The sequence below is a fragment of the Tachysurus fulvidraco genome, chromosome 5 (assembly GCF_022655615.1).
Source record: "Tachysurus fulvidraco isolate hzauxx_2018 chromosome 5, HZAU_PFXX_2.0, whole genome shotgun sequence".
Lineage (NCBI taxonomy): Eukaryota > Metazoa > Chordata > Actinopteri > Siluriformes > Bagridae > Tachysurus > Tachysurus fulvidraco.
In genome coordinates this window covers 28,350,617-28,375,096 of record NC_062522.1, presented here as the reverse complement: position 1 = coordinate 28,375,096, position 24,480 = coordinate 28,350,617, and the positions used below count along the sequence as shown (strand labels likewise).

Genomic DNA, 24,480 nt, shown 5'->3' with positions numbered 1-24,480 from the left:
AGCTAGCTATCTATCTATCTAGCTATCTATCTATCCTAACAGCTCACTCATATAGACACAGATTTCTGCATTCATAAGTGTCTAATTGTTCAGTAAGAAGTATATTTAGTGCTTTTGTAAGGAGTCTCCAGTTATTTTTTTTTTACAGCATTTTTCTGTCTTGTTAACTTTAAGAGCGAGAGAAAAAAACAGAAACTAGCTAGAAAAGGTCATTTATAGCTGCTATAAAATAAACGGTAACGATAACTATTTTGTTTTGTGGACTTTCCATAATGTAACTTTAAATGAAAAAAACAAACAATATCATATACAATACATACGAACCGCTATTGTTAAAGTGAAAAAAAAAAAATGCAAAAAAAACCTGAACATACATTCTATCATGGCATAGTTTGAACTTAAATAGCCCCTAGGTTAGATTTAGAAAATGATCACTTCGTTTCAACAGAGGCTATTTTACTTAAAACAAAAATCATATTTAGGGATACAGCGAGTTAGTGGTTAGCACATTTGACTCGCAGCTTTGAGATTAGGGGTTGGATCCCTTCCTTCACCCTGTGTGTGGAGTTTGCATGTTCTCCTTATGCTTCTGGGGTTTCTCCTGGTTACTCTAGTTTTCTTTCCAGTACAAAGACATGCGCTGTGGTGGCGTCTCCAAATTGTCTGTAATGTGTGAATGTGTGTGATTGAGCCCTCTGATGGGTTGGCACTCGGTCCAGGGTGTCCAGGATCCCTGCAAACCTGTATAAAATAATCGAAAAAGAAAATGGATGGATTTGGCTGGGTGGGTGGCTGTTCTAGCTGGGTGGATGGATGGATGGATGGATGGATGGATGGATGGATGGATGGATGGATGGATGATGGATGGATGATGGATGGATAAATCAGTAGTTTTGCTCACTGAACATCTAGCAGAACCATAAAGTCTGCAGTAGGGTATATAAGCAGGAGGAATTATAAATACAAATACCCAGGATAGTGGGTAGTGCTAAATATATATTACAGGGTGTTTTTGTAATATTATCTTGCTCTTCAGCGTATTCAAATGGAGAATAATGTAGGGTTAGAGGACACAGCTAACATATTTATGTTAGATCACAGTTCCGATTAGCCGGTGACTGTTAAATATGACGAAGTTTTGGTCTACGATCAAATTACAGACTACTATTCATGACATACCTAAAGTTCATCTGAAATTCTACACTGTGTTAGTTTTTAATAGAACTACTCTCAATGTACCGTTTAGGTTTTAACCTATTGAGTTTAAATCCTTCATTAACTAATATAGTTTTACTGATTAACTAATATATATTGGTTAATTGACAATTAAAAGTCAGTTGACATTTTAAAAAAAAGTCTTAATAATTTAATATGGAAATACACCTGTGAATACTGTGATTTAAAAAGGTATCATATTATAAACTTTAATGTTCGAATAAAAACACCTGGACAACGTGACATTTGTTATATTCTCTATGTTTTTATTTGGAATTTGGAAACCCATAATGCTTTGTGGCTATCACTTGCTGGGACTAATCTTCTGAAGACATGTTTTCTTGTGCCACCTTCCCCCCTGCACTGAACATCAAAAACGATTCCTGTACATTATTAAACTTTTAAGCCACCACAAAATACGATTAGCAACATTAAAAACGATGAGCGGAGTCGTAATTAATCTGAAAAGCTGTCTCACACACACATACAGGCACAGACTAATAACCCCCATAACTAACACACACACACACACACACACATCAGTAACTTTGAACAGAAAATCAGGTTTGTCTTTAACGGTTATGATGATACTCGCCCACTACGGATCTGGTGTCGGAATTAAAGTTTACTCTGCTTATTTTCTTCAAATTGGCCCTTTTAAGTCTATCCCGTTAACGGGCTGGAACAGCAGGATGAATGGCTTCTTTCTGTGACTGTAAGAGCGTTAGGAAGCATGTCCAACTTCAAAGCCAGTCTTAACGCCACAGTTTAATTGTATATTTGCCTGCTGCTGGCTCCAAAGCCATCTGATTCTGCTGACAACTGAGCTCAGTTCTGCCTTCTTTTTCTTGGTTTCTTTCATCTCTCTCTCTCTCTCTCTCTCTCTCTCTCTCTCTCTCTCTCTCACTCTCTCTCTCTCCATATTTTCATCTGTCTCTAGTTTACACTCTCCTATTTGTTTCATATTGTTTGTACTAGTGGGCTAGTTGAAAAGGGATCTAATGAATATAGCTGCTTTGTTTTTCTACATTTTTTTCTGTAAAATTTAGGTCAAGCATACAAAGGTACCAGACTGTGTCCAGTCAGTAGGTTTAGAATTATTCTACAGAAGATGAACAGGAACCACTAATGTTCAAATAACTTTCCTAGCATGTCGTTCTACCTACGAAAACAAAAGACCTGATGACTTTCTCCTGGAAGAAAATTTACACGCAATTACAAAGCGCTGACACTGGAGACTCCTTCCATAAATGTTACACCACCTAACAGAAAATGTTTATGGGATGTTTTGTTTTAAGAAATTCAAAATTAATGATATATTCTGATAGGTTTGGCATGATGATGATGATGATGATGATGATGATGATGATGATGATGATGATGATGACGCAATTTGAGATGCTAACATCCCATATCTGGTTATTTATTAGAGATGACATGAGGACATCGGCATATCATTTAAATCATACATAGTTATACGTCTCTATATGGTTTTCTTCTTCTTCTTTTTTTGGAAGAAGAACTGTGTTGTTGGTTTTTTCACTGTTGCCCTGCAGATTTTTCTCCATCTGACTGCAGATGAAGGGATAAGCACTTCAAAGCCCTGCACCAGCAGTTTAACCCCCAGGCTGAAAGTACAAGTGGACAATACACTAATTGAGGGAGGCGACTGATCACAGGCTCTGTTCAAAGCAGGATGCTCGTCCTTCCCCCAGACGCAGGCCTACTTAACTTTATTAGCTTTCATGCTCCTGTCCGAGCTGCAATCTCGCGTGCCTTTGAACTCGCTACTATTTCTTCCTGCACTTCTGCTAACGCCGTATTTAAATCAACACGAAACCTAAGACTTGTTTATTCTCCTGCTCCTAGTGCCGGTGTGTGTTACCATGGAAAAGAACGTTCTCGCTTCGAGTCAACCAGTGGCATTTTTGGTTGTCCAGGAATTGCAGGTCAGTTAATAACAACAGAAGTTGTTAATGGTGTCTTTTTCACTTGAAGTAATGCAAATACTTATTACTAAAATAAAGTATGTGAAAATGACATGTGACCCTAGAGACACTTTCCCAAAATTAAATGGCTTTCATGCCTTTAAAGAAAAGATCAGATAGATAGATAGATAGATAGATAGATAGATAGATAGATAGATAGATAGATAGATAGATAGATAGATAGATAGATAGATAGATAGATAGATAGATAGATAGATAGATAGATAGATTACACAAAGTACAGAGAGACAGCAGTGTATTTAGCAGTAGTTTTAGTAGTAGTAGCAGTAGTGTAGTTTTTAGAGACAGCAGTGTATGCAGACAGGGTGGCTTTTGCACTCCTCAGTTATAACATGAAAGCTGGTCATGCATGAGTCAAGTATCTTCCTAGACATTAGAAAGGTGATATTGTGTGTTTTGTTCTTTCCATCTTGTTTAGTGTTATGTCTGGGTAATGGGTAATCTGGCTCAACATTTTAGCCTTGACACTCAACAAACTTTAAAAAGGCAAAGGGAACAAAAATTCTAGTCTAGGGATGCGCTATATAATGCTAATATACACACACACACACACACACACACACACACACACACACACACACACACACACACATATATATATATATATATATATATACACACACACACACACACACACACACACACACACACACACACACACACACACATATATATATATATATATATATATATATATATATATATATATATATATATATATATATATATATATATACTACAAGTGGAGGATTGTATATATACAAATCTAAAGCAGTATATTAGAAAGGTGTCGGTCTACTGACTAAAAGGTTGTAAATTCAAATCCCAGGGCCCCCAAGCTGCCACTGCTGGGTCCCTAAATGAGATAAATGTAAGTCACTCTGGATAAGGTTGTCTGCCGTAAATGTAACTAAGCTAGCATTTCCACCGTTAACACTCTTATAGCTACTCTAGATATAATACTAGCTACACATCATTCTAAGTTTGTTGGCAAAACTAGCAGAAAAGCAGTAGGGCTGTATATTTGGTCAGGATGATGTACTTATGCATGGATTGTGATATTGAGATGATATCACCATATTGCTAATCCGATTTGAAAAGATTTTCCAAAAGATATATAGATCTTTATCAAATGAAAGCCAATATTTGTCTAATATTATTTACTATTTGATTATGAGCAAATGATTTCTAGCTGGAAATAGTCTTGTTTCATTGGCCGAGAGTTTTGTTTCGTGCAATAAATTAATGAGAGAAACAATCAAATCTACTCAGCAGTGCTGTGGATTCTCGATTCTGATTAGTCAGGAGATGGTGATTCATTTTCCGATTGTACTTCACTCTACACCGTTTAAAAGTATCCGTTTATTGTTTTCATGCAACAACATACCCTGTGTTTTATTCATTCCTGCTCTGCTAACAGAACCAGACACTTCTCAGCAAAGTGTCCTGGATTTTAACATAAATAAAAATGTATTCAGCCAAATGGTGTTTTCAGTATGGAGAATGTTGGATAATATATCATTTGCCTACAACCTCTCTCATACACTCAGGGAAAGAAAATGTTGCTGAACGATTTCTTTAATTGCCTCCTGGATCGCCATCAGTGACATTTTATTTGTTCTACTGCACAAGACTCAAATTAGCCTCTCGGTAACCTTGTTTTATGGCCTCTCCTTAGTGGCTTCTCTCACCTCCTGTCCCAGGCTTTTTAAACATTTGGGGTTCCCCTGTGAAAATGGCCGAGGACACTACAAAGGGGTCGGGGAGAGGTCAACTTCAGAGAAAAAAAGGCCTGCACTGCAATGCTCTCTCCCTTGCACCATGGCCATGAAATGGCCAACAGGTGCACGTGCATGGGTTAGGAACACATTTTCCTCATAGCCAGCTCACTGAACTGAGACAGACTGGTGTGTGGGTTAAGATTTAGTGGACTATCTGAGGTGTAAAAGTCATTTCTTGATGTATTCCCTATGTACTATAGAAAGGTTTCAAGAGAAACTTGAACTGAAACATTTTCAACTTGTGTGTAATTTTGTGGCTAAAGACAAGCTATAGCTCATCTATCAAGCTATCTATGTGCAAATTCAAGTATTTAAATGTATCTTGGTCTGTAGAGTTTGTGTTGAACATCAAAGGAACAATATACGCTTTGAAGTAGCATGGGGTAGAATCTCTCTCTCTCTCTCTCTCTCTCTCTCTCTCTCTCTCTCTCTCTCTCAGCAGTGATATTGGGGGAAGCTGTCTGCATTACAGCCTTGATTCTTTGGACACAATCTTTTTTTTTTTTTTGGACTATCATTTTAAAAATAATCTCATGTTCTGCTTATCTCCACATTTTTTTTTTTACATTGCATATTAACTTTTTACTTTTTCTGTTTAAAATAATGTACTCCAAATATATATATATACGTATATATACGTATATATATAAACACACACATATATATATGGATACACAGGATTGTGGCAGAAAGTCAAAAGAATTTGAACAAGGTGATTGAACGTGATGAGATTTTATACAAGTTTATAGTTATAGTAAGATGGGGTTATGATTAAGGTTATGAATGTTATCCCCAGAACTAAACATAACTTTGGTCTTCATGAGTTTTCAAACAGTAGTGTAAATTGCTATGAATTTACAAGTTTACACATTTTTCTGACTTTATTACTTCCAGAAAGTTCGTCAGGCAACTAAAGCAATCTCTATATCAGCTCTTTAATAATCCTATAAAATACTATACACCTTAAAAAATCTTGCCACCCACATTATGTGCCTCCATCTAACAACTTAACAAACCAAGCATTAAGTGTTATAGGGTGATCCACTTCCATGCTATAATTTTATGGCCAGTATTGGCTAATAAAAGTGTGAAATTATAAGACACGTTTGTTCCGGGACCTGAGTGGGAGGTGTGACATTCTTTGAAGTGCTCTTAGTTAAAGCCTCATACCACAGCTTGTTTTAAAAATAGCCTGAAGCAGGTCAGATACTGCTAAATACTTCAAAACCAGAGAGCTGGTGAAAGAAAAACAGGAATGTGCATTTAATATCTGGAGACTTTATTAGTCTTCTCAAGCTTCATTAAGTATAACAAAGAAATAGACATAAAGATAAAGATATTAGATTTTTTTTAATCACCATTTTTTTTAAAGATTTATTGCAGGTTAATAATATAAATAATATTAAACACTATTATGTTTATATAGTTCAATATATTTGATATTATTATATTATATTATATTATATTATTCACATCATACAGGCAAATATTTCTTTTATCATATTACATCAAAATATAGCGCCACCTGTTGGCAAACTCGTTCATTCGCTAGAATGAGTAGGGGACCCAAAAAAATCTATACCCTCCATCAACGGGCGTATGGACCAGCTCATATCTTTAGGTACACTTTTATTCTATACAACACGATGGAGAAAAATGACAGTAGAATTAGAAAATATTTAAATCAGAGCTAAGACCAGACTAGAGACCAGACTAAATAGACTTTTGAACTCAAACTAATACAAATATTCACTTCTGTAAGGCCAGCCCCAATACCTGAACAGGCATTCATCATTCTAAATGCTGTTATCATCCACACAAATCTTTTTGATTGTTGCTTCCCTTTAGACATATTTGCCGGCGCGCACCACATCAAAGTTTGTTGCGTAAATTGCGTAATTCTTTATTGGGTAGTTTTTGTAACCCACACTTGGTTAATATAGCCTTTTTTTAATCATTGGTCTGGAAATCTTTTGTATCTATATTGTAATGTTGTATTAGAAATAAATAGGAAGAAAAATACAGATCTGGCAACCCTTGTTTCGTTTTGACGTTGAGAGTAGGAGGAGGGGTGTGTGTGTGTATTTGCGCTGTGTGTGTTTGCGCGCGCGCGCGTGTGTGTGTGTGTGTGTGTGTGTGTGTGTGTGTGTGTGTGTGTGTGTGTGTGTGTGTGTGTGTGTGTGTGTGTGTGTAGTACTACCCTTTGATATTCTGATACCTCCTCTGCTCAGAGAGAGGAGGATCCACAGCATGCTTTACTTCAGACCAGTTGCTGAATGGAACACAAGCGAAGCCGCAGCGTCTTTCTTTCTCTCTCTGTCTCAATGAGAACACACTCACATCAGTCCATTATTTTGCACGGATTTACACCAGAGGAACATTTTCCTGGATTATACCGAATTAGATATCAAATCTGGATTATCGGATCACGTAAATTGAAGGCTGAAACCAAGGACTGCGTTATATTTCGAGCTCAACTCCGCACGTTTCTTCACTTTTTTTGCAGTGTGCTGAAAATATGGTACGAACGTACACCGCATCTTTTTTTAGTTGCTATGACAACTGCTTTGCATGCCCTTGCTTTAGATATAGTTTGCTGCTTTGTGACCTTAATGGTAACGATTGTTGAGTCGCATTGATTTGGATGCATGATTTCTAAGCTGTTTATGCCTTGCGTTAGGTATCATGTTCGCTCGTGCCCATAGCGCATGGAGAAAACGTTTTGGGTTTGTTTATAAGCCCTTATAGCAACACATTAAGGTTGGGGCTGTGTAGTAAAACCATTTGAGCTCCTTGAGTAGTATCACCTCTTGTGCTAATACCGCCGTTTCTAAGAAACCTGGCAAAGCATCAAAGTTCAAAAGTTTATAGAGATGCACTTGGGAGTTTAAATCTGGAGGATACACTGTATGGCTATATTTCCTATTTGGATTGATAGGAATAACAATGTGGACAATATGTTTAAGAAATACACATAGGTGATCTAATATACCAAAACAAAAACAAGCAACACTTTCTAAAATCTAAGGAGACACTTTATGTCTCTAACCATGAAGCATTGGTCTCTTCTATGAGTTCTGCATGAGTATAGGAGTATAATTTGCGTTTAGTTTCATTTTTGGGGGTTTTAGAATCTGTCTCAAAAGATTTCCTACAAATTGCAAAGTATTATTGGTTCTGTATCAGCTAGTGAACACGTTCAGTGCGTTAGGCTTTATAACAGAACGATAGAACTATTACATCTATGGGATGCTTGGTTTAATAGAGAGATATAGAGAGGATTTGTCTCATTCTGTTGATTCCAAATTTGGAAAAATGATCAATACACATCTTTCAACATCGTCGTTTCGCTCGAGGCTTTTTTAGCCTTGCGGATGTCAACGAATGACAGATAAAAAGTTTTCTTGTGCGCTAATGGATCAATCATGTCAAGCATTTGTATGTTCGTTGGCTAAGATTTGCTCATGAAACTGATGTATTTTAATAAATGCTAAACATAGTTCATGTCTCCGAGAAGGTCGTTTCTATATTTCTGAAGAGAACTCGATGTATTTGTGTTACAGAGAGACTCATCGCTCCTTGACTTCGTTCGCTCCTGAGAAGTGATCCAAGGCGCGTGGAGAGGAAACGGAGCCATGAGTCGCGCGCTCACTGAGCCCGTGACCACCAGCTTCCGGGAAGACGCGCCCCGTCCACCGGTACCGGGAGAAGAGGGTGAAGAGGACGCGCCGTCTTCGTTGTCGTTGCGTTGTGATCCGTCCGCGTATATGAAAATCAAGAACGCGGTGAAAACGCCGCGCGCGCCGCGAAGAGATGAGGATGGCCTGGGTGAGCCGGAAGGGAGCGCGTCCCCAGACTCGCCGCTCGCACGGTGGACCAAGTCCCTGCGCTCACTGCTGGCCGACCAGGACGGCGCGCACCTGTTCCGGACTTTCTTGGAGCGCGAGCGTTGCGAGGATGCGCTTGACTTCTGGTTTGCCTGCAACGGCTTTCGGCAGATGGACCTGCAGGACGCTAAGACGCGCCGAGTGGCGCGAGCAATATACAAGCGCTATGTAGAGGGTCGCGGCGTGGTGGCCGAGCACCTGCGAGCGGCGACGCGCGCGTGCATTCGAGAGAGTGTCAAGAAGCAGCGGATCGAACTGCGCATGTTCGACCAGGCCCAGACTGAGATTGAGGGCGGCCTGGAGGACAGCGCCTACCGCGCCTTTCTCACCTCGGACATCTACCTGGACTACGTGCGCTCCGGCGGCGAGAACGCGGCGTGCGCCGGCCACGCCCACGCGCATGGCGGCCTGGCGAGCCTCGAGCTCGTGTGCGGCTACCTGCCGCCGCTAATAGAGGACAAGGAGTGGAGCTGCGGTGAGCTAAAGGCCAAAGCGCTGGCAGCTGTGGTCGGGCTTTCTGCTGAGACGCTGCGCGCCACCATGACGCTGCGCACGGCAGACTGCAGGTAAAAGAAACGTTTGCTACATGACCATAATACAATGTCTATGTAAAATGCGTTAATGCATGTCACAGGCTATTATATTATAATATAAGGTAAGCTGTAAGAAAAAGCACTAGTGATTATTTGTTTTGGAACAGTAGATCAGATCAGATCATCAGTGAGGTTTTCTCAGGTCATAGAAATGATCAGGGATACAAGTCCTGAAGCACCTTTATTCTAACACAAATCCATCCACCCTGCTTACTTCTAAACTCTTTAATGGCTGCTGTCAAAAATAATTATTTTATTTTTTTATATATATATATATATATATATATATATATATATATATATATATATATATATATATATATGTCAAGTTTTGATTAGTGATCAGAGTTCTGCATTCCAGAGCTCTTGATTAATAAGCGACCCTATGTGCTTTCTGAGGTGCTACATAAGTCTATATGGTCTGATCTGAAAGACCATATTTATCACACAGCAAGGATGGAGACATCTTTATTATAATGAGTCTTTGATAACTTACTCCTGCTTGACAATGTAATACCTGCATAATAGCTGCAGCCATCTGGTGGCCTGTATTGTCATTTTATTGGTGAAACGATATGAATGGCATGAAAGCGCTAGGTGTTGAATCCTTCCTAATGACTTTGTTAGTATGAAACATTAAGCAGCAATGCCAGCCCAATTGCTTTAATTGTTTAGCAGGTTATTAGCCCAGAACGTTTCCAGAAGTCATAATGGTTAGACTCGTATGGGGATAGAAAACAAGTGGCAAGACATCTAAGATTAATACAAACACACAAAAGTCCATCTGCTTCAAATTATCACTTACCAAGACAATTCTATATCCTGTCCTGGAGAAAAAAAAACCATAATGGATATGAAATTAAAAGAATGATCAGAGAACGTGTGGCAAAGCATCATTATGATTAAGACACAAGTCCATCTGCTTTGACTTAGCACTACAAGACAATTCAATGATCCGCCCCGGACGACTTAAAAACCTTCATGGATGTTAAATTATGACGCTCTTGAATGCAGCCATCTGGTGGTCTGCTTTGTGCTTTTTGAAGTCAAACTTATGCGGTTTTGAATCCAAACCCGATACTCAGCACTCTTTTACTGTGGTGTGTATGTATGTACACTAATGTTTAGGGACAGACTGTCACTCCACACTCATTAGTTATGCAGCTGAACTGCTTTAAATTGGTGTGTTTGTGTGTCTGAATGTGTGTCTGTGTCTGGTTTTCTCTCTCTTTCTCTTTTACATCTCCTCTTCTCTCTCTCTCTCTCTCTCTCTCTCTCACACACACACACACACACACACACACACACACACACACACACACACACACACACTTGAGCTGCAGAAGGAAGATATTTTAGTTTTGGTCCAAGATGAAAGATAAGAAGTTTTCAAGGAAGCCTTTGTGTTCTGTTCCACAGACATTTCCAAACGCAGCTGCGCCGCACTGACACCAAGCTCCGTGTTAAAAAAAAAAGAAAGAAAAAAGAAAGAACTCTGGTTTTTCTGCATGATTTTCAATCAAAGCCTGGTTTTAATAGCACACTGACCGAGCTGGTCTTAGTACATCCACACAATAAAGCGCAAGACATCTGGAAACAATTACATTGCAATGCACTTGAAGTTTTTTCCCCCGGTCCTTTGTTGTGTCTTAAAGACAGATCACTGGAGTAAACAGAACGCGGCTGCTCTTTTTCTGGATTTTAAAAAGTGGGCAGATGAAAAGAGCTTAAGCAAGAAGCATGACCAAATGGTTCCAAACTCTGTGTCTGTGTGTGTGTATGTGGCTGCCAGCACATAGACAAAGTGTGTGTGTGTGTGTGTGTCAGTGGAGACAAAGTGTCCTGCCGCTGCTGTTATGAGGAGGATGGGGGTGTCACTGACATAAGGGCATCTCTGATTCTTCCTGCTGGTGTTTTCAAGGAGAGAGAGAGAGAGAGAGAGAGAGAGAGAGAGAGAGAGAGAAACTGGGATATGGGGTGTTGGGGTACATCCCTCCTCTTTCCCCACGGCCTGCGCCAACTCTGTGTGTGATGGAGTTTTTATCTGACACATGTGGAACTAATTTCAAACACCCCCCACCCCACCCCACCCCCTCCTCTAAAGAGGCTCCTTCTCCCTTAGAATTCTGTATCTCACTGTTTTTTGGCTGGTCTTACTTCTGCCTTTTATCTCTTTCTGAAATCTCTCTGATAGAGTCTATGCCAGAGAGAGAGAGAGAGAGAGAGAGAGAGAGAGAGAGAGAGAGAGAGACCAGCTGAGTGTGTGCACAGTAGAGTAGGAGGTCAAGCTTGGGCTTATGGCTTTAGTCATGCTGTGCCTCTCTCTTTCTCTTTCTTTTCCCTATTTCTCTCTCTTTATCTCCTCTTTTCACAAATGACCCCATGTAGTAGGCATAGTTGCCTTCTCTCTCTCTCTCTCTCTCCCTCTCTCCCTCTCCCTATCTGTCTCTCTCTCGCTCTCTCTCTCTCTCTCTATCTCTCTCTCTCCTCCCCTACCTCCCCACTTTTTGCCAGGGACGCAGGAATGCAGCACAGCAGGAGAGAAGAGAAAGACAAAAAGTAGACAGAGAGAAAGAGAGAGACACAGAGAGAGAATGAGGGAGGGCTGGAAAGAGGAGGGAGAGAAAGAGAAAGCAAAGCGGTGGAGTAGAACAGTGCGGGAAACTTTTTGATCCAAACCAAACAGTGAGATGGGGGTGTAGACAGCAGAAGTAAGGGAAGTGGTTGTTGGTTGTTGACATACTGAATGAGAGAGATATAGAGAGAGGAACTCAAACGTGCAATAAATCCATCCGAATGAGGGACGTCAGCAATAAAGGAAGTGATGTAACAGTAAGAAGTGTATGTCGTAAGGATTGACTTGATGGTAAAAAGTGAGAATCGTTCGTCGAAATATTAAGCGAGCTTGTTACTGTAACTAAACCCGGATGACCTTTGTCTACTTGTGTCATTTGTAAGCAATAAAACATGACAGGGTAAATTTATAGGAAGATAATCAACAATGGGGTTGTTTTAGGTGAACACAGCATGTCATGTTGCAGAGAAACCAGGAAGTCCTGAAGAATTAGCAGTTTTTGGGTGACTGTTTATAAGCAATGGAGACTACTTCAACTTTATCGTTGTTAAATAGCAACACTGTTTGTGTGTGTGTGTGTGTGTGTGTGTGTGTGTGTGTGTGTGTGTGTGTGTGTGTGTGTGTGTGTGTGTGTGTGTGGTTTCCTCAGTATGTGTCCCTGTGATGTAGCTGTTGCTATAGAAATAGAACAAACACTTTTTTTTTCCACATACACATTACAGCGCTGTGAAAGTTTTTCTTTGCATATCCCAACTTTTAAGTCAGAATGGACCTGAGGTCAGACATGATACAACACTCCTGGAGCCATGAGGGTTTAGGGCTTTGCTCAAGGGCCCAACAGTGGCAGCTTGGCAATGCTGGGGCTTGAACCCTGACACTCTGATCAACAACCCTTTATCGCTTGAGCCACCACTGCCCATGACAGCAGAAGTGGTGGCTCAAGCTTTAGAAACGATAATAATTTGAGATTTGAGAATGCAATATCATCATAACATACATTACTACCATGAAGGTGTCAAGTCATCTTCCAATAGTTCACTTAAGAGTTTGTCTGTACTTTGCCATTTTGAATAAATGTATTGGTACGGCGTTGACATTAATGGTTGTCTGTCTGTTAAGACTGTACAAAGATTTTATGCAACTTTGCTATGCAACTTTACTATCCTGAGTGTATACTAACGACCTGGTTTATTTTTCAGGGCTCAGAAACGAGGAGACCCGGCCAGTCCGTATTTCGTGAACTCTGGTCACGTGGTAGCTCCAGCTAGCAGCGCTAATGACAGCGAGGTGTCCAGCGACGCCACCACTGATGACTCCATGTCCATGACTGACAGCAGTGTGTGAGTGCTACGTTTCCATCAAAAACGTTTGTCCGGTTTAAAGAACCAGCTTCCATTTGTAAAGAATACGGCACTAAAGCAGTTACAAAAGCTGTTTTGACAGTGTAACAACCGTACTATGATTAGAGGAAGACTTACAAGAAACATGAAATAAAAGGATTTTGGTGGACACGTGGAGTGTTATTGATGACCAGCAGAGCTTTTGCATAGACACTTTCAAGAATTTCCAGGTCTGGTGGCCACAAGTCAGCAAATACTGTGTCTCATGCCATAGCATGAGGGTTAAAAACATCTCCTGCAGCATCTCAAATGTCATGCCAAATGATTCTGGTACAAAAGTTAGCATAAAAGATTAGAATATCACAAGCGTAGTTAGTGTAGAGTTAACAGTAATGCTGATACAGCAAAGTCTGAAAACCCTTACAGCTTAAGTTTGGAAACCCTCATCACACCAGGGAATCATTAGTCCTGCTGGACTTCCTGCTGTTGTTTGGTGTAGATCAGATCTGGATAGCCACACAGAATAAGGTTAAAAGTGCTCTAAGTTGGATTTTAGGATATCTCTCAAATTACAGAACTGTGTGATGTTTTCCCAAACTTCACCGTTGTTTGTTTCCTTGCATCCGTTTTTTTCCTTTGTTCCTCTACTGGTGTTTTTGTTTTTCTCATCACTATGTTTCCCTTTCTCAAATCTGCACGGTAAAATTAGCCATTAGCTAGAGTAAGAGAAAGAGGGAGGGGGTTTGGCATGGCTTGCAAGCCAGGCTTTACCCGCTTTGCACTACTGCGGTTTCCCAGCAGCCTTAGCGCAATGAGATCAAGTGTCAGAGCTTGTTTGGTAGGGAGGAGTAGATGAGCACATAGACTTCATTCCTGGACCCACAGACGACTCACCTGGGGTTCCCAATGCTGGGAATTAAAATCACACTCCTTCATTGTGACCCCTAACCCCTTCACCACACACACACACACACACACACACACACACACACACACACACACACACACACACACTGAACAGCGCCCCCCCCCCCCCCTTCAAAGGAGCCTTACGTGGTTTCAGAGAGGATGAAAGGCCGAGCTGAATGGCGCTCTTGGCCCATTGTTTGGCTCCCAGAGCTTCAGGAGGGAGAAGGTGGGGTGAGGGGGGATTGGGAGAGCAACTCAGACTGCTTTGAAAATTAGTTGCTCGACTGAATTGTCGGTGGCGGCAAGCATGAATTCCCCCTGAAGAGAGAAAAAGAGAAGGCTATTTTCATTCACTCTAACATTGTTGTGGTTTTAAAATTATAGAGGAACAGGCTATCCGTATCGCTAATCCATCTGTTTGTGTTGGTTTGCACACTTTAGGAAAAGTACATCCAAACTGCTAACATGACCAAACTCCAGCTGAGTACTACAACTCACTAATTAGCAAGATGTAATTTGCATAATGCTAATTGGGGGGCTACTGGTATTCATCACTGAGAAAGCCACTCCATTGAAGGCGTTCTCCCAGAAATGCTAACTTGGCTAACAATAGGTAGCAGGTAGCAAAATCATTTCTAATTCCAGTTCTTTCATTTCTAATCTTGTTCGTTTTTCTGTTTGTTGAACCACCAAACATTTTCTTTCAGAACTTTTCTCCATTCACTCAAATCAGCATACATTTGGAATAGGGATAAACTCAAACCACTTTCGTCGATTGAAGTAATACAAACTAGCGATAGAACTGTCGAAGCTAAACAATCCTGCCAAGTTCTTCACAGATGGTTAGAGTTTAGCAACCTCTTTAGCTGTTTCATGAAATATGTCTTCTCCTACATGAACAATGATATCTAGAACAGTTTAAAAGGCACCGCACAAATTTGAATCACAGTTTGAGATAAAGGCATAAAGGCAGGGTTAGAGGTGATTTCAGCCCCATTCTTTTTTTTTTTTTTTTCTTTGCTTATATCTTATTTATGGATTTACTTGGACTCTAGGGAATGCGGCAGTGCCAACTTCAAACATTACCTTATCTTACAAACTGAGCTTTTGATGTTGCTGAGATCAGAGGAGCTGCGAGATGCTGTTGCCAAATGAAGATGGCAGGGAGCGCATATGTGCATGAGTGTGAGATTTCAAAGAGAGAAAAACAGAGAGATGTGAGAGAGAGAGAGAGAGAGAGAGAGAGAGAGAGAGAGAGAGAGAGAGAGAGAGAGAGAGATAGTATTCAGGATAGGTCATGCTCCATAGAGTTCGGATGTAAATACTGAAACAGCGGTTGACAAAAATTCATTCGGACATGAACAAATCACAGCGGAGATACGTCGATTAGCGCATTTCATCTCAAATAAAGGAAAAAGTCCGGCTCACTGACACTCACTCACTCACTGGTCCTCAATGTTTAATCTTGTTTCCATTTTTTATCAGTTCCAATCGTTAAAACCATCACCCCACACACCTCCTTTCCCATGCAGAGTAGATCTTCACTTCCGAATGAACTCATCAGCATCGTTATTAAGTCTCTCTGCGTGTTTTTAAGATTAGTTATCAGAAAGAGACCACCTCGACCCCCCCACCCCCCCACTACTGAGCAGCCCTGTGTTTGCTAACGGATCTCTCCGGACTTTGATGGCTCTCTCATGCCCTCGGTGGGGGTGTGAAAGCTAATGTTGACGTTAGGCAGTAAACGGTGGTCCCCGGGGTCCCATCTCAAATCATTAAGGAGAGGTGTGTTGTGTTGCTAATGCCTTTAATGTTGTAGAAACTTAAAGAGGGCAGGAGAGAATGCAGTAAAGGCAAGGGTTACTGGATCTGCTGTCAAGGAAGAAGGCTGTGGTATGCAGCCTTCAAAGCAAGACATTTTCCAATAATAAAACATAATGGGTCAGCAGGTCGCTTCCAAACCAAACGAGCCTTTCATTTGTACCTCACAGAATTGAAACCTAATTCGGTGTTTAGTCTAATGAGTGTTGTCTCGTGGTCTTATGATTGTTTTGTTTTTCTGAACAGGGACGGGATACCACCGTACAAGCTGGGCACGAAGAAACAGCTACAGCGGGAGATGCACCGGAGTGTCAAGATCAACGGACAAGTTTCACTCCCCCACTTTCCCGTAAGATTCTTTCTGTCTTTCTCTCTTCCCTCTCAGATCAGCGACTCCCGCCGCCGCCAGCTGGGTCCTCTCCCCCAAGTGGGATCACTGTTTTTATTTCTCCAAGCTCGTGTTTTGACAGAATATTATATTCTTCCGCTCATTTTCATATAAAAGGCTACAAATGAAAGAGTGCATTAGCATATGCATTTTCCCCCTCATCCTCCTCCCCTCCCCTTTCAACCCCCAGCGTGTATCTCCATAGAAATAACGCTCTCGCATCCCTGCTGCTGTTTGAAGATAAAGGTTCCGATCAGATTTTAGATTCAGATTCCGGTCCTGAGACGATATGACGCAACCAAAGGATGGGGAAGAGGAGGAAGGGTGGGACACAGGGGTCAAGTGGTCAGGATCTGGAAGTGAGAGCAGGAGTCGATTCTCAGCACCCTTTGATCAGACGCTGAATGCAGGCAGGCAGCTTGTGTGGCTTCTTTGGTGACAACCTCCAGCCGAGAACCAAACCCCAAACCACCCACCCTTCCCTTCCCTTTTACTCAGTGTGTTTTTGTCGCAGTAAACCTCCCCCTCTTTCCACCCCTTCACAGCCCCTCTCCTCTCTCTGATCTCCCCATGGTGTAAGGCTCAGCAGGGTGTGTTTGGTAGCAGGAGGTGTTGGGGGTGTTTCAGAGACTTGAGTTTTGGGTTGAGTGTTCAGCGAGGTCAGAGGTTACATTGAGAATTCTTTTTAAAAAAAATTCCTTGATTTTAGTCACCAATACATTGCAAACCCCAGGCAGGAGGCAAAAGTTTAGCGGAAACTTCTACACTGTTTCACAGGAAATACAAACCCTCTCTGAGTCAGGGACAACTGCCCTGGTGTGGCTTATTCATGGTCAGGAAATAGATTACTACTTCTCTCTCTCTCTCTCTCTGATCTCCTACAGCCCCCTCACTCCAACTCTCTCTGTCCTCTTCCTCCCATTTTTCTCCTCTTCTTTTAATTTTGTCCCCCTGCTCTTTTTTCTGTCTATCTGGCTTTTATTCTGGGATTTAAAAGCCTGTGTCACCCCCACCCCCTTCGCCCCCACTCCTTGCATGTGTTTGATGTTTGACAAGGGTTCTTTGAAGCTGGCTGACTTCAGAGCCTCCATGCTGATGGCATGGGTGGTGTGTGTGTGTGTGTGTGTGTGCGCACACGTGTGTGTTTGTGTGTGTGTGTGTGTATGTGTTGGTCCGGCTCTCTTGCCCAAGGCTGGCGGTACTTTTGGCAGTTGGCATTAAAGAAAGAAGATGAGAAGTGAGAGATGAAGGGCATTTGAGGATTCATGGTCAGGTCAATAGCTTGAGATTTAAAAAAATAAGGAAATCTATATATTAATAACACACCTGACCCTTTTGGTATATTTTAAGGCCGTAGAACAAGAGAGCACAAACCGTAGTGACAATCCCGAGGAAAATGTTTCCGGTCACAAAAAAAAAAAAAAAAAGACTAAGAGGCAAAAGTTTATTCAGTCATAATTCAATTTCTCATTGCATCTTACATGGTAATGATGAGCAGCTCACTCTAACTTGGGCTTTTTCGCTTGTAATGTAGAGGACCCAGCGATTGCCGAGAGAGATGGCTCCGGTGAAGCCGTCTGCATTCGCTGCAGAGTTGATTGCCCGTCTGGAGAAACTGAAGCGTGAACAGGACACTCTCAGCTCCCTGGAGGAACGATTGCAGCAGATACAGGAGGTTAGTAAACACCAGGATTTTCCAGTATGTCTGTAATTCATTTCATATAGATATGTGATGAAATGCACAGTTAGGCTGTCACAACAACCTATAGATAAATACATGCCTGATTCTTCCAGTTGTCCAGAACAAACAGCCACACCTCATCACACTCAGTTATTTCTAGATGAAAAGCCTCTTTTGAGGCAGGACCTCAGGGCAGATCTAACCCTTTCAACCTCTTAAACCATGTGACCTCTGATCTCTGAACTGCGGGACCTTTCGGCACCTTATCGGCCTTATTAGTTGTGCCTGCGGTACTGATAAAAAGTATGTGCCTTATGTTTCTAGAAGATCGTCGAATAATATATTTAACTTGTGAAAAACCACAGGCAAGAATTTTGTCATATTTCCCTTTACCGTGAAAGGACCGAAAAACTTGTGTACTCAGGAATCATTTATAATACAAGCCTCAGGACTGGAAACCGTGTCAATTTTCTAAGCTGGCAATGCATTAAAAAGAGATCGGTTAAAAAAAAAAAAAAATGCTGGACCTTTCCTTTATGTGATGGCAGAAACTGTTTGAGAACTTGAGATCTTTTGTACACAAACTGGAAACATAGATTATCGGTTTAATTTCAACCAGCATTTTTTTTTTAATACAGCAGGCAAGAATGCCAGTTAACTCACACCCTTGTGTTCTGTGTGTATGTAGGAAGAAGAACGAGATGACAGTGAATTAGCTGTCGTCATCCCACAGCAGCCTCCTGCCTCTCTCAACCTCATCTCTTCGGGATTGTGCGACGAAGACCCTCAAGCCATCCTGGATGAACACTTATCGAGAGTCCTAAAAACCCCAGGGTGCCAGTCTCCTGGCGTACCAGGCTACTCGCCTCGCTCCCGTTCACCAGACCATCACCATCAGCAAGGCTCCTCCCCCAGTCTCTTACCTAGCATGCACTGTTCTATCCCATCTAAGACACCTATGATGACTACCCAGCCCTCCACCAAGCACATCCATCACCACTACATCCACCACCACCACTCGGCTTCACCCAAGAGCAGGGAGGAGATGGAGGTCGAGGCCGCGCACCGTGTGGCGCAGTGTTTAGGCTCATCCGGGTCAGATTACTGTTACCCAAGATGCCACAACTCAGCTGATTTTCAACAAGGGTGAGTTGTAGTGGATTAATATTAATATCATTTGTTGTAGTGGATTAATATTAATATCATTTGAAAAGTATATAGAGCTCTACCTATTGGGGTTCTCTCGGGCCTGATTCCATTTTGCTCTTGTTTAGACGTCCCAGCACATTATCTAAGCGTCCTAGTAATATTAGTGATGGAATGAGTGGTTGCAAGTCAAGCGAGGAGGAAAGCAACTCACCTCTGCTCCCCACAGACGGTCTGGTCCGATCTCACAATGTGTGGCAGTGGATCTTGGAAAGCGAGAGGCAGAACAAGCACAAACCTCACAGGTGAGTCACATTAGCACACTTTATAGCTATATGGCGTATGTGAATCAAAAACAGAGTGAATCAAAAACAGGCACTGAGTCACAATTTTGGCGACAGACGTCAACGGATATTAAAAATCCAAAAGCGTTGAAGGGAAAGATTCGATAACAATATACAGTGAAAAGGCTTGGAATGTCACACTTGGATACGACAACCCAGTAAAAGGAGTACAGAGTACATCTGCTATAAAACCTAAAGCGCAGGTGTTGGCCAAAGAATTAATTATAAAGTTATAAAATACAATAATGCAAAATTAATAGAGAGATCTTCCTTTACAGTTCTCAAGGCCTGAAGAAGATGCATCCAAGCGACTTGTCCTCAAAGACACCCTTATGGGGTGGTGGAGGAGTAGGTGGTCATGCTCGAGCACACCATCCAGGTCACCCGTTCATTCAGGATCCCACTATGCCACCTCTATCCCCACCCAATACCCTCACCCAGCTTGAAGAAGCCTGCCGAAGACTGGAAGAAGCCTCCAAGCCCACTAAACAAAGGTAGAGATTCAGCAATATAATTAATATATTTAATATTTATAACATTTTGAATGGGGGGGCACGGTGGCTTAGTGGTTAGCATGTTCGCCTCACACCTCCAGGGTTGGGGGTTCGATTCCCGCCTCCGCCTATCGCGTGTGGAGTTTGCATGTTCTCCCCGTGCCTCTGGGGTTTCCTCCGGGTACTCCGGTTTCCTCCCCCGGTCCAAAGACATGCATGGTAGGTTGATTGGCATCTCTGGAAAATTGTCCGTAGTGTGTGAGTGTGTGAGTGAATGAGAGTGTGTGTGTGCCCTGCGATGGGTTGGCACTCCGTCCAGGGTGTATCCTGCCTTGATGCCCGATGACGCCTGAGATAGGCACAGGCTCCCCGTGACCCGAGGTAGTTCGGATAAGCGGTAGAAAATGAATGAATGAACCTTTTGAATATTAATATTAAAATGCATCCTGGGGATTTGCAAAGGTAAAACTCAGGACATGGGTTTAGGTACTATACAGATTTCATTGACTCAGAGTATTTGCTGATACCTGATGGTCATGTGATGCATTTTTTATTAACTTTTTTATATACTGAAAAAGGTGTTGCTGTTCTACTATTAGAAAATGCTCCATAGACTTTAATTGGGTTATGAAGAAATACTTGCGAAAAAACTTGACAATTTTGCCTGCATCTATGGGAAGTGAAGCTGAACCAATGGCACATCAACACTTCCTCGCAAAATCATCCAGGGTCCTGAAGTGAAAAATGTCAGAATAGTTCGGTTTCTCTGGTTCAGTGTTTTTTGAAGCTCAGTTCTTGATTCTCTTCTAACACAATAGCTCTGTCCCTTAAACCCACAGACACTCAGCGTCCAGCCTGCAGAGAGAGAGAGTGCATCCTTCACTTTTCACCAACAGCAGCTCGACTCTTATCAACCCTGCTCTGCAGATGGATGAGTACGTTTATTCATTTAATTTGATTTGCTTATTCAGGTAGGCTGAGCTAAAGGATGAGGAATTAAGAGGAATCGGGGTGGTTTTTTTTCTTTCTTTTTTTTTTAGTTTAACGATCTCTTAAATTTTTTTGTCACTCATCTCAGTGTTTTGTGGTAATGTTTGATGTCCAGCCACAGCCACCTGACAGCCAGCGTATATACACACACACACACTCAAACACCCTCTTCTGAGCTTTAATTGGCTGACCTTTAGCCAGCCAGCTGTCTCAGGGCGAACCATCGCCATCTGAAGCGGCGTTAACAAAGCTCTGGAAGTGAATGAAAAGCTTCACAGTTCTTTTGGGGGTTTGCCCTTTGGCCACCCCTGCAACACATGTTGGTCCAGGCTGGCCCTCTGAGCCTGCCACTGCACAACTGTGCACAGGTTGAGCTGGATCGTCACGTTAAGATTGGGGAAAGAGGAGGGAGGAAGGAGAAAGGCAGAATCGAAAGTCAGTCGGGGTCTCTTAGCGAGAGGTCAGATTAGTGAAAAGCCCAGACGCTGACACAAAGGCCCATCATCCATCAAACTCGGGAGGGCCCTCGCAGAGTCGTCTCACGCTGCACAACAGCTCCTGCTGCCTTCAGATGCAACATAATCATGTTACTGTCTCGGCTTTTCTAATAATCAAGGATACACTTTCGCAAACAAAAAAACCTATATTTTTTTAGAAAAATATAAACGTATATTTTAGAAAAAGAAATAAATGAATAAAAATAAAACACAAGATGAGTTAAACCTTTTTTTGCATGGGTTATATTTACTCCAGCTTTTACCGCTGGATATGTAACCACTGTTGCATTGTATACTTTAGATAAAACATTTATTATATTATTTTTGATAGGCTTAATTGAGGATATCAGTTCCACCTTCACAGCTTTAATTCATCTGTGTTTCTTCTTCAAAAGGTGGAAAGAGCAACGGCGGCTGAGTGCTGGACACTCCATCACCCACTCTGGCACGGAGCTGGTGGTCACCTACTTCTTCTGCGGCGAGGAGATCCCGTACCGCAGACTCATGAAGACCCACAGTCTCACTCTCGGCCATTTCAAAGAACAACTCCGCAAGAAAGGCAACTACAGGTAAATTGGGTTTATTTTCAACGTTAGCCTGTTTCCCTGGCATCCACAGAGCTGAAACCAGACCGAATCTCTGTAATTAAGATGAAATGTCTGAGATGAGAAGCATATCACTATCAAAAGCATGTGGAGAAGTGGGGTGGGGTGATGGGGCAAGTTGTGTTGAGCACATGGATCTGGTCACGTCAGCCTCCAGATTCCCACGCTAAGGCAGTCTTAATAAGCATGGCTTTGCGGCCCAAACCCTATTATTTTCTGCCCACTGAGCTGCTGCGTTTGACAGCCTCTCAGATTCCTCCCGGGATTACATCAGCCGCAAGTCCTTCACAAACGCACATCTTCAGCACGGGCAAAGTTTTACAGGACCCGGAGTGCCTTTGAACTTGGATGCAAAAACCTGAAACGATCTCAAACAGAGGATTAGGACACGTTTAGACAACGGCTGAAAAATGCTTTACATGCTTATATTCTTTTGTCTTTAAAATCTATTTCATAAAAATAAAAGGGTTAAGTAAGACTTTGTGTCTGGAAACCTGTTACCTGTTGAGCTGTTAGTCAACAATAGTGTCATTTCCCAAAGCCATAATAAAATCAGTAATCGATATATTTCAAATACTATATTTCTTTCTGTAACTCTGTAAAACCAGCCTGCCAGACAATATTGATACCAGATGCGACAACAAACACATTAAACATGTTTCTTTTTTACTCCCCCCCCCCACCCCCATCTCTCTTTTTTCTTTTTCTTGGCTCTGACTTTCTCACTTCGTCCTCGTGCAGCTTTACTTTGCACTGCTTAGCTTGGGAGGGGGATTAATTTCCTCTGAGATGTGAGGATATGAAGGATAGTAAGGAGAACAGTGTGGTAGAGATGTAGAGGGAAATGCTTATCTGTGCCAAGGTTACATGGTGCTGTGATGATTCTGTTCCTAATTGAGACGTAGATTTGGTATATATTCTCAGGGGGAAGTTTGAAGAAAGATTGTCTGTCTGTGTGTGTGTGTTGGGCAGGGGGGGGTCCTTGAGGGGAGAAAACAAGTTTACACACATGCTGTTTGTGCAAGTTAGTCAGCTTTCACCCATAAACCCAAGCAGGCTGTGGAATTCCAAAGCTGCCCCACACATGGTGCAAGTCAGGCATTTTTCCATTACAAAGCCGATCATTAAATCTTCCCCGCTGATCCCTGCTCCTTTTTTTTTTTTTTTAAAGAAACCTCAGATCATTAGGGGCTCAGTATAGAATAGGGCCCCCAAATGAAACTTCAGTGCTGTCTTTGTGCCAGGGTTATGTGACCTTTGACCTCTAGAACATCCTTGAGGTCATTGTGAAGCTCCCTGTTTTTACTGTCAAAAGGCCAAAGCTGCTATGCATCCCAGTCCAAATAGAAAGGGTCTTTTTAAACTCTAGATTTTTTTTTTTTTTCATTTTACAATTCTATTCATATTGTATTTAACTTGAGAGGTTTACATGACCTGGAGATTGTGTGTGCATCTCTGTAGGTCTAGTCAACCCCAGGCTTATTGACTTAAACCTTTGCTGCATTGGCATTAGGAACACCTTAAGACTAACTGGGGGGAAAAGCAATAATAAATATAAATGTTTATTCACCAGATATCTTTTCTTCTTTTCTGTTGAAGGTACTACTTTAAGAAGGCGAGTGATGAGTTTGAGTGCGGTGCTGTGTTCGAGGAGATCTGGGAGGATGGCACGGTGTTGCCCATGTACGAAGGAAAGATCCTGGGAAAAGTCGAGCGCATGGACTGAGCACATCCAGCCATCCGATTACTGTACGCCTTTTAACAGTTACCAAGCGCTGGGATAATAAACGAACTTCCATTATCCAAACACGCTGCCACCAGGAACTTCACATACACGGCTAGCCGTTTATCAGACAAGAGGCAAGACAGACTCCTTTGGCACAAAGCAACCTTTTTAATGCTACCTAGAGTTAATATATTTGGGGGGGAAAAGTAGAGCAACTAGGACATGATGAAGCAATTGAAGGAACTATAACAACCAATGAAGAGGAGCAGAGAATACCATTTACTTTTCCTAACCACACCGCCTTAGAAAACAAGAGCTTGTTTTGAGCTTGTTGCTCTGAGATAAAACCATTGAAGGTGCAGATTTGTTCACTACGCCACAGCAAATGGATAGAGCCTACAGTGCATCATCTGCTTTATCTATTGAACTCTGAAATGTCTATACATGCATATATACATACACATCTATGTGTATATATA

General features: G+C 41.8%; 1 protein-coding gene across 5 annotated transcripts in view; it reads left to right on the top strand.

The window, feature by feature from the left end:
* LOC113634575 (axin-2) overlaps positions 1–24,198 on the top strand; it is a 78,955-nt gene extending 54,757 nt beyond the window's left edge. For 3 of the 5 annotated variants that reach the window (XM_027133620.2, XM_027133619.2, XM_047814194.1), the window contains 10 exons: positions 8,569–9,458; positions 13,260–13,400; positions 16,377–16,479; positions 18,053–18,193; positions 18,888–19,345; positions 19,474–19,650; positions 19,968–20,183; positions 21,023–21,118; positions 22,066–22,239; positions 23,875–24,198. In XM_027133620.2, coding sequence (XP_026989421.2) covers positions 8,641–9,458; positions 13,260–13,400; positions 16,377–16,479; positions 18,053–18,193; positions 18,888–19,345; positions 19,474–19,650; positions 19,968–20,183; positions 21,023–21,118; positions 22,066–22,239; positions 23,875–24,001 — 2,451 coding nt within the window. In that variant the 5' untranslated portion in view covers positions 8,569–8,640 and the 3' untranslated portion in view covers positions 24,002–24,198. Of the gene's footprint in view, positions 1–3,143; positions 3,165–7,205; positions 7,527–8,568; positions 9,459–13,259; positions 13,401–16,376; positions 16,480–18,052; positions 18,194–18,887; positions 19,346–19,473; positions 19,651–19,967; positions 20,184–21,022; positions 21,119–22,065; positions 22,240–23,874 lie in introns of those variants that run through there. The other 2 variants (XM_027133622.2, XM_027133621.2) reach the window with 2 other exon arrangements.
* Positions 24,199–24,480: the final 282 nt, after the last annotated feature.